The sequence below is a fragment of the Pinus tabuliformis genome, chromosome J (genome assembly GCF_031772625.1).
Source record: "Pinus tabuliformis cultivar Carrire ecotype Pingquan chromosome J, CPIR1, whole genome shotgun sequence".
NCBI classification, from domain to species: domain Eukaryota; kingdom Viridiplantae; phylum Streptophyta; class Pinopsida; order Pinales; family Pinaceae; genus Pinus; species Pinus tabuliformis.
In genome coordinates, this window is record NC_142295.1 from 454,724,657 (window position 1) to 454,739,995 (window position 15,339).

At 41.7% G+C, this 15,339-nt stretch overlaps 1 protein-coding gene across 1 annotated transcript; it reads left to right on the forward strand.

Moving 5' to 3' along the window:
• Positions 1-1,480: 1,480 nt before the first annotated feature.
• LOC149227775 (uncharacterized) lies at positions 1,481-2,112 on the forward strand. Its single transcript, XM_089380597.1, has 2 exons — positions 1,481-1,592; positions 1,772-2,112. The coding sequence occupies exons 1-2, from the start codon at positions 1,481-1,483 to the stop codon at positions 2,110-2,112; spliced, it is 453 nt and encodes a 150-aa protein (XP_089236723.1).
• Positions 2,113-15,339: the final 13,227 nt, after the last annotated feature.

The following is a 15,339-nucleotide window of genomic DNA, read 5'->3' on the forward strand; positions in this document are numbered from 1 at the left end:
ATTATAATAACATAGCTTTCTATATTAATACTGTATTTATTTCTTTTACAGATAAATAATACCTTTTATAATAACATATCATTTTCATATTAATATTTCCCTTACTTCCTCCTTTTTTCTATTAATATTTTACTTTCTCCTTTCTACTTTTTATGGACATATCCATTAATACTTTGCTTTCTTCTGCTTTTTATAAACATATCTGACCAATAATATCTTTTCTTTAACGTGTCATTTTTCATATTCATACTTTCTTTACTTCTTGCTATCATTTCATATTAATACTTTCTCTACTTCTTTGTACTTTTCTAGACATGTACATGGACATACTTCTGTGTTTTCCTTTTTAATAAATCTTTTATTCTCTTGACCCATTCTGACTACGTAATATGGTTGAGACCGAATATAAATTTAATCTATATTTAAAAAATACAAAGTTAAGAGTAAGTAATTTAAATACAAATAAATATAAAATAGCGATTTTTTTTATTAAGTTTGGTGGGTTTTTCGTTTTTTATTTATAAACAGCAAATTTACACTATTTATGTGAGATAGGTGACCTCAACTTGCCCAGTGGGAAACCAAGTCTGTTGGTCACCTATCCTCATTATACGCCATCCAAAAGTAGTAAAGTATTAGCCTTTTTAACCAATCTATATAAATATCAGTTTCATGGTAGGACTCTATATGTCTATCTATCATAAGCATGCATATTTTTTAAGTAAATGCTACTCGTAAAAACTAAGAACGCCTATATTAACTGGTTATTCTTGTTGCTCTTTTGAAGTTGGCTCAACTGGTGCGGGTCCTTGGTAGAATCACTAGGCATCTCAGTTAGTTCGATGATGCAAGGGATGTGCCTTTGAATTCTGTCCAGGCGGATGTCCTGCTTGTGAAGCTAAAATTGAATTTGCTACAAATCTTTCTTATAGTTGGGCATATCTTGGAGGGTCAACGCCATCCCCACTTATAATTGCTCAATCACCTTCCCCATTAGGCTCTTCATAAGCCAATATAGATAAAGGGTTTGTTTAAATTAGGTTATTCTACCTCTGGTATTCCTTGGATCCAGGATTACAGTCCTCCAGTTCTCAATATCCTCCTCGGTCTTGCCTTCCTGTTTAATTTCTCCCTCCCATTCTTTCAACAACTTACAGATACCAGAGCCATCGTCGAGGATGTAGATGGAATTTGAAAAGAACAAGTGGGAATGGGATGGAATGTATGTAATTGGGGGCTGAGAAAGGCGACGGGAGATTAGGGTTAGGGTTTGGGATCAGACGACCCCGGGCGAACCTGCTCCTGGTCAGGGTGCAAGGGATCCCGTACCCACCTACAGAACCACAGACCAATACAACGACAGATTAACTAAGGGAAGAAGGCTCCGAGAACAGGCTTGTCTGGGAGGAAAATGACTGATGCGAGCGGGGGGGAGAGATCCCCTCCTACAAGGATTTTACAACAGGAGAATCAAGTCGAAATGGAGCAAACGGTGGATTTGGGAATTGTAGCAAGGATGCGCTGGTTATGGGAGCAGTATGGCAAGCTAGGACAGGGAACAAATGTCTACCGCGGGCAACAAAAAATCCCAGGTTTGTCATTCCAAATAATAAATTGGAGGAATACAGAGGATATACGAAAGATCATGCACTCATTTGCAAGTTTGTAGGAACATGGCCGTTTGAGAAAGATCTGACGAAATGGATACAACAGAGGTGGAAGCCCAAAGGACATATAGATCTTAAATTGGGGGCAAAAGGTTTCTTCACAGTGATATTTGCAAACCTGGAGGATAAGGAGAGGATCTTTGAAGAAGGTACATACTTCTTCAATAATGCAGGGCTCTTCATAAGGCAATGGGAAGAATGCTATAATCCGGACAAAGAAAAAATGCTAGCAGCACCAGTTTGGGTCAGATTATTTGGGCTCCCGATAGAGTTCTGGGATCCAGAGATTCTAGAAGGAATTGGGAACTCAATCGGGACCTTTGTGAAGGTAGCAGAAACTACCAAGAGAGGTGGATATACATCAAATGCTAGAATTTGTGTCTACATGAATATCACAGAACTGTTGTCGGATCATATTGAAATAGAATATCATGACGAGGTCTAGCAACAGCCAGTCAATTACAAACACATTCCTTTCATATGTAGACGGTGCCATGAGTATGGCCATCTGTTTAAATACTACCCGATGAATGAAGTAGATACACCAACAGATTAGGGGGGTGGAAAGGGAAGTATGGATCAGGAGAGGAGGACTAACGAAGGAAACAGTGGAGGGTTTACAGAAGTATTGAGAAGAAGAAGACCCCAAAAAGGAAAAACCAAACTAAACCCCTCTCACCCAGAAAGCACTCAGAAAAGCCAGAACCAGTTTAAGGTTCTACGTGAATTAGAAATGGAAGCGGAAGGTGAAGAGGGGGAAGATGAAATAGGGGAGAACCAGAAGGAAAATAAAAAGGAAAATAAGGAGCCAAATAATATGGAATTGGAAAAAGAGGGGGAGAAGGGAGATCGGCTTCAAGAACAGATCCAAATGGAAATAGATCCTCAACAGGAACAAGAAGGAGAAGAGGAACAGGTCATGAGGAAACTTTTATAGGAATGGAAGCATCTGGATGAAAGGTTCATACCAGACGACCAGAAACAACTCTATAAAGATATGTTCCAAAGATACAAAGAAAAACGAGGGACAATGATAGCAAAGCAGCCAGAGCAACTTGGAACACAAGGAAATCAAAACACAGAAATAGGAACTATAGGGAAGGGAGGAAGGAAAAGAGGAAGGAGACCTATGAGTGAGACCATCCAAATGGTGGGAGACATGTTGGTGAATTCAGGAAGAGTAGTGCCATTGTCGGAGGTTTTCCAACAACCCCTCAAACTATTGAAATGATCATCACAACCTGGAATATTAGAGGGTTGAACAGTAAGGGAAAACAAAGATATCTGAAAGAGAGACTCAAAAGAGATAAACCAAATATAATGCTAATCCAAGAAACAAAATTATGAGAAAGAAAACTAAAAGAAGTGATGAGCAATTTCAAGCCGCATTATGAGATCATTGGTCAAGATGCGGCAGGCAGCGCAGGAGGAGTAGCAATCCTCTGGAACCTAGAGGAAGTCCAATTTGAAGACTGGATCAGTATACCTCGCATCCTCTCAGGAAGATTCAGAATTATAGGTTCTCAAGAATGGATTCTCTTATCAAATGTATATGGACCCCATATATAGCGATCGTAGGATTTTCCTTCAGAATCTAGCAGTTATGTGGTCCTTGCATCCAACCTCTCCTTGGATAGTAGGAGGAGATTTCAATATGATTAAATCAATAAATGAAAAAAAGGGTGGGCTCAGAAGAATAGAGGCAGACATGGAAGCCTTTGGAGATTGGATAGCAGATCAAAGGCTAGTAGATATACAGACAACAAATAGGATCTATACTTGGAACAACAGAAGGGGAGGTAGACACCAGATCGCTTCCAGACTAGATAGATTCTTAATGTCAGAACAGATTATAAATTGGGATATTTTCATTGAAGCAACGATTCTTCCAGGAATGGGATCAGACCACTGGCCGATCAAAATATAACTTGACATTAAAGCCAGTCCCAAGAGAAAGCCCTTTAGGTTCGAAGCCTTCTGGCTCAGGGATAAAAATTTCATGAAGAAAGTAGAAGAATGGTGGAAGCAAAGTCGACAGAAAGGAAGAAACAGAATGCAGACATTTCAGCTGAAATTAAAAGAACTGAAAGGAAACATCAAGAAATGGAATAAAGAGGAATTCGGACACATACTCAAAGATCAGCAGCTTCTAGAACAGAAGATGAAGCAAATCCAACAAGAAATCATTACTGTAGGTAGAAGTGATGACCTAGCCAGAGAGGAAGGGATCCTGATAGGACAAATGGAGGAAAGACGGAAACAAGAAGAGATCTTGTGGAGGCAAAAATCCAGAGTAAATTGGTTAAGAGAAGGGGAGAGGAATACAAAGTTCTTCCACCAAGCAATGATCCAGAGAAGGCAAAGAAATAGAATCTTTTCTATAAAAGATGAAGCAGGGATACGAGTTACACAACATGAGGAAAGAGAACAAGTATTGGTGAATCATTTCAAAAAACTCCTTACGGAACCCAATGTAGACTGAGGAGAAGCTACTGAAAGAATCTGCAAAGAGATCCCAAGTAGGATTACTAGAGATCAAAACCTAGCCCTGATGAGGGCAGCCACCTTGGAGGAGGTAGAAGAGGTAGTAAAAGGGATGAAAAAGAATAAAGCCCCTAGCCCTGACGGATTCACAGTGGAATTCTATCAAGCAGGGTGGGATTTCTTGGGCCAAGACATCTTGGACGTGGTGGAAGAATCAAGAAGAAACCAGAAGGTAAGTATAGGCTTAAACTCAACCCTCTTATCTCTGCTTCCTAAAGAAACTAAGTCTGAAGTTCCCCAGGGCTTTAGACCCATTGCCCTTTGTAATGTTATATATAAGATAATAGCTACATTAATGGATAAAAGACTTAAGCCTATTTTATCTAGTATTATCTCCCCAGAACAAACAGGTTTTGTTGAGGGTCAACAAATCCTGGATGGACTGGTGGTCTCCCAAGAAGTAGTGCATTCTCTGAAAGTAAAAAAGGAATCAGGTATGATGATTAAACTTGACCTCTCCAAAGCTTATGACCGTCTGAATTGGAATTATCTGAAAGAAGTTTTAAGGGCCTTTGGTTTCTGCAATAGATGGATTGAATGGATCTCTGATATGATTTCCTCAGCCAATTTCTCCATCCTTGTGAATGAAACCCCTTCCCAGCCATTTATAGCATCCAGACAACTCCGACAGGGCGATCCATTGTCCCCTTTCCTGTTCATCATAGTTGTAGAAGGCTTAGGAAGATACATCAGAAAAGAAGTAAGAGAAAGAAAGCTTAAAGGAATCCAAATATGGGGCAACAACCTTCCTATTACTCACCAACAATTCGTAGATGACATTATGCTGTTTTGTACAATGTCCCTCAGAGAAGCATGCAAAATTAAAGAAATTCTAGAACTTTTTATGGCAGCTTCAAGCATGCAAATTAACAAGGACAAGTCCTGCACTTATTTTTTCAACACTGCTGGAAATATCAAAAAAAAATTAACAAGAATACTTGGATTTCGATCAGGAGAACTCCCAACAAGATATCTAGGAACGCAGTTAGCCTTGAATCCTCTAAGGTTGTCGAATTGGCAACAAACCATTGAGAAAATTGTTGGAAAACTAGCCAACTAGTCTTTCAAAACTTTGAATTTTGCTGGCAGAGCTATTTTAGTTAAGGCAATCCTTTAATCGATCCCAATATACCAACTATCGGCAATGGCAGCCCCTAAAGGAGCGTGTGCAAAGATGGTAGAGATTTTTAAAAAATTTATTTGGGGAGGACTGAAGGATCAAAGAAAATGGTCTCTAGTATCCTGGAAGGACTTGGTGAAAAGCAAGACTGAGGGAGGGTTAGGCCTTAGAGATCCTTACATTCTGAATCAAGTAATGGGTGCTAAACTTTGGTGGCGCTGGATGAATGGAGGAAATGACCTATGGAAAAGAATATGGACAAAAAAATATAATATGCCAACAAAACCAGAGGAGATTCTAAGAATAAGGGATACCCCGAAAGGGTCGACAATTTGGAATCTAGCCAGTCAAAACAAAGAAATAATAACTAAACATGCTTTTTGGGAAATTAGGGATGGCAGCTCTGCCAGGTTTTGGGAGGAAGCCTGGCAGCAAAGAGAAAGACTGAATGGACTTCAAGCTTTAAGGGATATATACCAAAAGGCAGCTGAGGACGGAATGAATCTTGTAAGGGACTTTTGGAAGGAGGGGAGTCAAGAGGAAGTATGGAGAATCTGGAAGAGTCCGGAAGAATGGATGGATCAAGTTGATGGAGAAAAAAGGGAGTTATATCAAAAGGAAATGCAGACAAGGATAATACCTATAAGACCAGGACCAGACATACTGAGATGGGGTTACACAATAAAAGGAAATTTCTCAATTAAAGAGGCATATCATCTCTTAATTCCTAGAGAACTAGACGATACAACAATCAATTGGAAACAAATATGGACTAGTAATTGGTGGCCGAAAGTGGCCCACTTCCTATGGCTGGTAAGCAAAGGTCGCATCCTGACCTGGGACCAACTCCAAAAGTGAGACATACATGGCCCCCCCAGATGTAATCTTTGCAAACAAGAACAGGGAACGTAGGAACACCTCCTAAACTCATGTAAAGGAGCTCAGCAACAATGGGAAGAGATTAGGAAACTCTTTGGAAGGACTCACAGAGATCAACAGAGCATTAAAAACACAATTAAAATATGGGGAGGTGGCCAATTCACTAGCCCGGTGGTAAGACGAGCCTGGAGTCTAGCAGTAGGGATGAATATGTGGATGATCTGGAAAGAAAGAAATAGAAGAACCTTCCAAAACAAAGAGATGACAAAAGACCAAATCTGGGGAAAAACCTTGAGTCATATTCATGAGACCATCCTTGCGGATACCTGGAACGTAGAAGACTGGGAAACGACACTGGAAGAAGATCATATTTTAAGGAAGCTAAACTTGCATCAAGGGATGGTGGCTCCACAGATGTAGAAAAAACCCAATATGGGATATAACAGTACCATGCACTTCTCTCACCCCTTGGCTGGATTCATAAAGTTAATTTTCGATGGAGCATCCAAAGGAAATCCAAGCCCGGCAGGGATTGGGGGCCTCTTTCGGGATGATCAAGGCAGAACAAAATGGATTTACTCAGACAATGGTGGCATCATGAGCAACAATGAAGCTGAATTGATGGCAGTACGTCAAGGACTGAAGATAGGAATCAGAAATAGATACAATAACCTGGAAGTGGAAGGGGACTCCCAAATGTTCATACACGTAATAAAAAAACTTAATAATGGGACCTCATGGGACAAAGTTACTCAGAGTTGGAGGATGGCCAGCCTAATCCAAGAGTTGGAAATTATCATAAAAAAATTTGAATATATGATCATTAAGCATGTTAGAAGAGAGGGTAACAGAGCAGTGGATTTTCTTGCAAACTGGGGATGCCAGGAACAAGGAAGGAAACTGGATAACATATGGACTTTGCATTCAGAGGACTCAAAATTAGAGCCGCTGAGAATGATTTTAAACCATGATAATCATGAAGACACGATTCAAAGACAATAGAGACAGATGGCCCCCGATCGGGGTGTGGAGAAAAGTAGGTGAGGGAGGCAGGCAGAATTATAATCATGGCAGGACAGAGGGGCTAACCCATATGTACGACGCCGTCCTTCCAGCCAGAGCAATGAACTGCATGTCAGCGCACTTCTCAAAAAACTGGAGTGGGGGAGGTGGAATGAAAGGGATTAGCAGTAGTGGCGGCGGTAGTGGAAGAGGGAGAGGGACAGATGTATTGTATTATATGAAGGTGGTGAAGTTTAGAAGGAAGGGTAAACTACGCTGGGAGGAAGAGGAGCAGGGCGCAACGCAAACAGAAGGAGCTTCCAAGGAGATTAGTGATTCTGGGTATGTTAACTCTGAGACCCCTTCAATCCTTTTCTCTGTCATGACTGGTATAATGGATAAATTTAATACATTTGAAGCCTCTGAGGAAGAAAAGGGTTGGCGTGAAGTCGCTCTTCACTTAGCAATGCATTGTGAGGGTGAATTGGGTCAGAATCAGGGAAGGGTTCTTGATGGGTGGAGGAATTGTTGCCATAAGAATAGTCTGGGAAGAAACTTGGGGGGCCGTATCAACCAACCCACTGCAAAGGTTAAGTGGGAGACTGAAGGGAGTGATACAAACATCCTGTTCCTAGCCCAACAATTGATCCGAATGACTGAAGGCCTTCTTAAATTCTTGCATCTCGAAAACGACAAGCATTGCAACACCCAAACAAATGGCGGTGACTGTAGTAGGAGAAGAGGAATAACCACCAAGAAAATTGAGGAGGAAGATAGTTATGCTAAACTTCAAAAACTGACCTCTGTGAATGAAAATTGTCAACAGGATAAGGTAAAAAGCAGGATGGCGCGCTCGGGTCGTGGCAGGGGGCGTGGAAGTAGAGGACGTCCGAGACAGGGGAATCAAGAGGACCGGCCAACTAATGCTCCAAGTAGCCAAAGTAGAGGGAGAAGATCTACTTTGACAGCAGTCCAGGATGCTACTAGAGCTTATAGGGAAGGCACGAATGAAGATATTCATCAGATCATTCAAGAAATGGAAGCCAGTGTGATGGAGGAACAGTCTGATTCCGAGACAGAAGAGTGGGCAGAAGTGATCAGAGATCCGGGGAATACGCGAGGAAGGTTGACGCTATATAGGCAGACTCTTCACATCTACTGGGTGTTAAAACGCCTTCTTGCAAAGGCTCTGGAGCAGGTGGCAAAGGAAATGGCCAAAATTGCAAATGGCATGCCAAACCTGCAAAAAGAAATGAAAAATTTCTAGGTTATCATGATAAGGCAGAATAACAAGCTGGAGGAGATGCATCAGCAGCTGTCTCGGATGGCTCATACGACTTCAAGTCAGGCTGAACCAATGGATACTCCCATTGATATGGACCCGAATACTGGTGGCAGAAAGGAATGATCCTTTAGAGTCTCTTATGTGCTTCAGTGAACCTTTTTGCTTTTACTGTTTTATGCATGCTAGTAGCTTACTAAGTAATTTTAAATGTATAGTGCATATCGCCAGGATGGAAAGACTTGTTAAATTTTGTTTTTGGAATGCATATAGCAAACTAAGGTGGCCAACAGACCTGGTTTCCCTTCGGGGCAGGTTGAGGCCACCAACACGATGTATCTGGTCTCTTTGGTTATTATAAATAGAAAAGAAAGGCACTACCTACACTTACAAAAAAACAACTTATGGATACCAATATTCGTTCCCTCCCTGTAAGTTGTTGCAGCTTCGCTAATGAGGTGTTGTACTGGTTTACTTCCTCTTCTCGGTTCCGAGGTGCTAGGGCCATTTGCCCATCAGGCTCCCTCCCATGCCTTCCACACCCTCTTCCTCTTGTCGACCAAGCCATCTCCGCTTTGTCCACACCCTATTCAAATGCACAATGAGTTAACCTCTGGCGTTGAATTTCAATACCACTATTAACCTTATTCCTTTGCCTATCCCTAATGCTTTCACAGATAGATGCACGTTGGGTGACAGACCATTTAGGGAACGAGGTTGGTCGCCTTGCCCTGTCTTGCTGCTCTCTGCTCCCTTCTCATTATCACTCATACATAGCTTGGTTGACCCACCCCTCTCGCAACCAAGCAAGAGTGCCCATGCATAGGTGAGCCTTCCCATTCCCCTCTGCCCAGTCAAGGGTCCCCCAGCATGGTTGAGCCTTCCCATTCCCCTCTACCCAGTTAAGTTGCGCCACTCCTTGGCTTTCCCTCATGCCTACCCTTCCCCATTGCAGTGCTTCTTCCACTCCACCCAAACAGTCATGCAAATTCACTCTGCTACTCTCAAGGGAGGCTTCCCATCTACCAACCAGGTTAAACTTAGGACTCTCCAAACCATAACACTAAATTAGACAGCAGCCAACCCAATCTTGCGGTGTTCTCCCCATCTAGCCCCCTAGTTCCCCTCCCTTGGCTTCTCTCGAACCCTCCATCCATAAACAAACAATGTTTCCATAGCAAGAGGGTTGCAGGACCAAGAAACATACCCAAATTTTCTCCACTGATGTTGTCGATGATACCTCTGCCTCCTTTCTCTAGTGCTCCAGCTCCCACCAACATTTGCAACAATGCAGTTATCACTCCCCTAAACTGCCTTAACTCCAAAATCTATCATCCCATAACCTCTCCCCTGTCCTTCCTTACCTGCAACGCCTCCCACCTTGTCCTTTCCATGAGTGTGTGGGGGGCGGTGGAGGGTACCCTTCCATTAATCCTCATAAATGTCATGATTGTCTGCCATCCTTTCCAACCTCCAGCACGCACCCTGATTGGGGTTATGGTTGATTGTGTTCCCATTTTCCTGGCTTTGTTGGTGGTCTTGGCCCAGAATGTCCTCCAGGGCTTTGAGTCTGTCATCCTTGGGATGTAGTGGCCATAATGTTTCCAACAGACCATGTTGATGGTTGCAACCCCAATTGGCCAAGAAGTCAGTGGATTTTTTCCCTTCCCTTCTTGCATGTCGTACAATTATATAGTTAAACTTATGAATAAGCTCCCCTATTTCTTGTATAAGGTGAGCTATCCTCCAACTTTGGCTCATTTGTCCCAGACATGCCATTATTAAGTTTCCTCATGGTGTTTGTGACTAGACTAGAATCGCCTTCCACCACCACATTTCGGTAACCCATTCTTACAGCTATTCAGAGTCCCTGCACAGCTGCTGCGAATTCTTCCTCATTGTTGCTCGCTATCTCACACGAGTCTGTATAAATGAGTCATGTGTTTGCTTGGTTATCTCGAAATATGCCATTGAGCCTTGTTATTCTCGGGTTCCCTTTGGAGGCCCTCTCAAAATTAAGTTTTATAAACCCTTCAACAGGGATAGTGAACTGCATCGGGGAGTCTATATTTGTCTTATCTATTTTCCAGGCCTTTGGGGCTACCGTTTCCATTATTAGGTTAAGTTTTTGAAGTATTCTTACTTCTTGGGCTGGGAATTGCCAATCTTCAAGGCTCCATTGATCTGCTAGTATAGTTTCCCTGATGTTTCTAACAATTCCTTCCCTTACCTATTCCTGGGTTGAGATTTTATTTTTGAAAATTCTATGGTTTCTTTCTTTCCATATGGCCCATAGGTTTAAGCCCAAGGCCATACCCCAAGCTTGGTTCAGTACTGGACTTGAGAAGATATTGTTGCACCATAGAAGGATTGTTTCCTTTATGTTGTGGTAGTCTCGATCCATCCTTCCAAAGACTCCATGCAATTGTCCCCATTTATGTTTCGCAAACGGGTATGAGTTTAGAATATGATCCATATTCTCTCTATTCTGTTGGCACAAGCAGCATAAAGACGGTCCCTGAATCCCTTTCTTCTATAGTTGGTCCCAGGTAAGAATCCTCCCTTTACATACCAGCCATAGGAAATGGGCTACCTTTGGCCACCATCCTCCCTTCTAGATTTTTTTCCAGAGAATTCCTTGTCCATCGTGGCCTTGTTTTTCTTTTAATTCATACGCTTCTTTGCTAGTGAAGGTTCCTTTTGTTGAGTGGCCACATCTCAGAATATTCAGGTCATTCCTAATCGTGATTTGTCTTGATCTCATTTCTTTTTTGAATTCTACCCATTGCTATGTCTCTATACCCTGGCCCCAGTCTTCCTTCTTCCATCTTCTCCAGTTTCTTGTCCCTTGCTCTTCTTTCCAGAATTTTTCTACATATTGGATGTTGTTATCATTGGTAAATCAGTATATGTCTCAGAGGTCTTGCCTATCTATAAGTCTTTCTCTTTTCTCCCATGAGTCATACCAAAATCTTATTGTTCTACTATTTCAGATTTCCTAGAAAGCATGTTGGGTAATGAGGTCTCGATTTTGGCTTGCCAAGTTCCATATTGCCGAACCCTTGGGTGGGTCTCTGTATCACAAAATTTCTTCAGTTCTCTCCGGCATGTTATACTTTCTTGTCCATATTTGTTTCCATAGGTCCATCCTCCCCCCAGCCATATCCACCATAATTTAGCTCCCATTACTTGGTTTAAAGTGTAAGGATCCTTGAGGCCTAGCTCCCCTTCCATTTGCTTTTCGTCAATCCCCGCCAAGATATGAGGGCCCATTTCCTTTTCTATTGAGCACCTCCCCATAGAAACTTTTTAAATATATCAACCATTTTGGTGCATGCCCCCTTAGGGGCTACCATGCCTGATAGTTTGTATATTGGTATTGACTACAGTACTTCTTTAAGGAGGAATGTTATGCTGGCTAGGTTGAGGAATCGAAAAGCCCAACTTCCCAACCTTCTGTGTAGCTTCTAAAGGATCTGCTACCATCCTGCCAATTTTAGGGAGTTTTCTAATACAGGTATGCCCAGATATGTGGTGGGGAGGTTACCTATATTGAACCCCAATATCCTAGCCAAATAGGTTTTAACATTCCCTTGGGTATTGAAGAAAAAGGTATAGGATTTTTCATTGTTTATTTGGGTCCCTAATGCCAACATGAAGGTATTCAAGATTTCTTTAATTCTACCGGAGCGAGACCTGAAAAAAAAGCATGATATCGTCCATGAATTGTTGGTGGGTTATTGCAAGGTCATTCCCCCAAATCCTTAGGCCTTTGATACTAGACTCTCGTGCTTCCTTCTTAATGTATATGCCCAAACCTTCTGCAACAATAATGAACATAAAGGGTGACAATGTGTCACCTTGTCGCAGCCCCCGAGTAGGATTAAAGGTTTGGGTAGGGGTCTTGTTCAACAGGATAGAGAAGACAGGGGTGGATATCATAGCGCTAATCTAGTTAATCCATCTGGGTTAAATCCATAGGCTCTAAGGATACTCTTTAGGTACTCCTAGCTCAGTTGATCATAAGCCTTTGATAGATCCAGCTTCACCATCATGCCTGCTAGCTTTTTTTCCTTGAGGGAATGGACAACTTCTTGGGAGGTTACTAGCCCATCTAAAATTTTCCTTCCTTCAAGAAAACCTATTTTCTCCAGGGAGATGATATTTGGGAGAAGAGGCTTTAGCTACTTGACTATAAGAGTAGCTATAATTTTATAAATGACAGTAGATAGGGCTATAGGTCGGAATCCCTGGGGGCCTTCTGAGTTCAAAGTCTTAGGGATGAGAGTTATAAAAGTGGAGTTAAGACTAGGGCATACCTTTTGGTTTCACCTTGATTCCTCCACGACTTTCAGTATGTATCTTCCCATGAAATTCCAAGTGGCTTGGTAGAATTCTGATGTAAACCCATCTGGGCCTTATTTTTTTCATGCCTTTGATGATTTCTTCCACCTCATCAAGTGTAACTACTCTCATTAAGGCTAAGTTTTGATCCTATGTGACCTTGTTAGGTATATGTTGGGAGATTCTTTGAATTGCTTCCATTTTGTCTTCTTGTGGTTCTGATAGGAGGTCTCTGAAGTGATTTACTAAGAGCTTCTCCATCTCCTCATGTTGTATTCTGCGGTTCCCCTCTTCATCTTTGAGTGAGAATATTCTATTGTTTTGGCGGTGTTGGATCATGGCCTTATGGAAGAACCAAGAATTCCTATCCCCTTCTCTTAACCAATTAACCCTCGATTTTTGTTTCCATAGAATCTCTTCTTGCTTCCACCTTTCCTCTAGATGACTTATTAGTTGACCCTCCTCTGTTGCTAACTCTTTTGATCTCCCTTCCTGTATTATTTTTTGTTGCACTTCTATCATATTCTGATTTAGTTGTTGTTGATCCTTCATGATGTGTCTAAAGTATTCTTTGTTCCATTTCCTTATCTTCTTTTTAATTTCTTTGAGTTTTAGTTGGAACGTGTGCATACAGTTCCTCCCTTCCTAGTCACTTTGCGTCCACTAGGTCTCGATTTTTTTAATGAGGGCTAAGTCTCTAAGCCAAAAGGCTTCAAAACTAAAGGGTCAATTTTTCAGGCTTTCTTTCAAATCCACTTCCAGCCGAATTGGCCAATGGTCTGAGCCCATTCCAGGGAGAATCGATGCTTCTATGAATATATCTCTGCTAATTACCTGCTCCGAGATTAGGAATCTATCCAATCTGGAAGCAATTTGGTGATTCCCTCCTCTTCTGTTATTCCAGGTGTGCACCCCATTGATGGTTGGGATGTCTACTAAGCATTGCTCTGCTATAGTGTCCCAGAATAACTCCATGTCTGTGTCCATTCTCCTCATGCCTCCCTTTTTTCCACCAATGATGTGATCATGTTGAAGTCACCTCCCACCACCCACAAGTCCTCCGGGTATAAGCTTCTCATTTTTGCTAGGTTTTGTAGAAAAGCCCTTTTTTCTCCTGGGATATGGGGTCCGTATACTCCTATGAGTAACACCCAATATTTCGATCCAATGACTCTGAATTGTCCTGAGAGGATTCTAGGGATGATGACCCAATATTCGAACCATATTTCTCCTGGGTTCCAGATGATTTCCAACCCTCCTACATTGCCATTAGCATCATATTCGATAACCTGGTACTGGGGTTTGAAATTTCCAAAATATCTTTCATTTTACTTTCGCTTATTTTTCGTTTCCTGTATTATCATTATACTAGGTCTATATGTTTGCAGTCTCTCTTTAAGTTATCTCTGCTTGCCTCTGCCATTGAGGTCTCTTATATTCCATGTTGTAATAATCATTTCAACAATTTTGGGAGTTGTTGAAAGACCTTTGATAATGGCACCACTCTCCTGGAGTTTACTAATAGTCCCCCCACCATCTGTATGGATTCATTCATTGGTCTCCTACCTCTTTTCTTTCCCCCTTTTCCTAAGGTTCTTGATTCATGTCCTTGTCCTCCATGGGATCCTAAGTGCTCTCGCTGGGCTATAATGGTCGATCCTTGTTTTATCTTGTATTGTTGAAAGGTTTCTTTGTAAAGTTGTTTTTGATCCTCTGGAATGAAGCATTCATCTAGATGTCTCCACTCCTGTAGCAGGTGTTTCATCACTTGCTCTTCCACGCTGAGATCTTCTTTCTAGGACTCGATTTCCATTGGGTTTTTCTCCACCATTTGCATGGTATTCTCCTCTCTTTGGTTTTCATTTAATTCTTGTCTCTTTTTCTTATTGCCCTTGGTCTCCTTCATCTGTATGTCTTCCATCTCCTTAGTGTGCTCCCCGCTCGTCTCCCCCATCTCATTTGTCTGAAGGGTAGAGAATATGTTATGGTTTCATTGCTCTTTCTCATTTTGATTTACCTTCTGGTTCCCAACTAGTTTATGATTTCTTTTCTTTCTATTCACTTCTTGGAATCCATCCCCATCCTCTGTTCCCATTGCCTCTCCTACCTTCTTCTCATGCAGCTGATTTTCTAGGTTGTTTAGCGGGCAAGCCCGATATATATGGTTGTATTCATGACATCACCTGCATTTGAATGGGATATGCTCATAGTCAAGGGTTTGTTGCCAGATCTCATCATGGCATTCTAGATCTATGTAGTCTGGTAGCGGCTCAGTGATATTCATGTACACATAGATTCTTGCATAGGATATGTACCTACTTTTTCTTGTCAAGTCTACCACTTTGAGAAAGGTACTAATCAAGTCACCTATTCCTTCCAGTATTTCAGGGTCCCAGAAGTCCATTGGTAGGCTAAAGAGGCGAACCCAAATGGGTGCTGCCAGCAACTTCTCTTGGTCCAGGCTATAGCATTCCTCCCAGTGTCTCATAAATAGACCAACA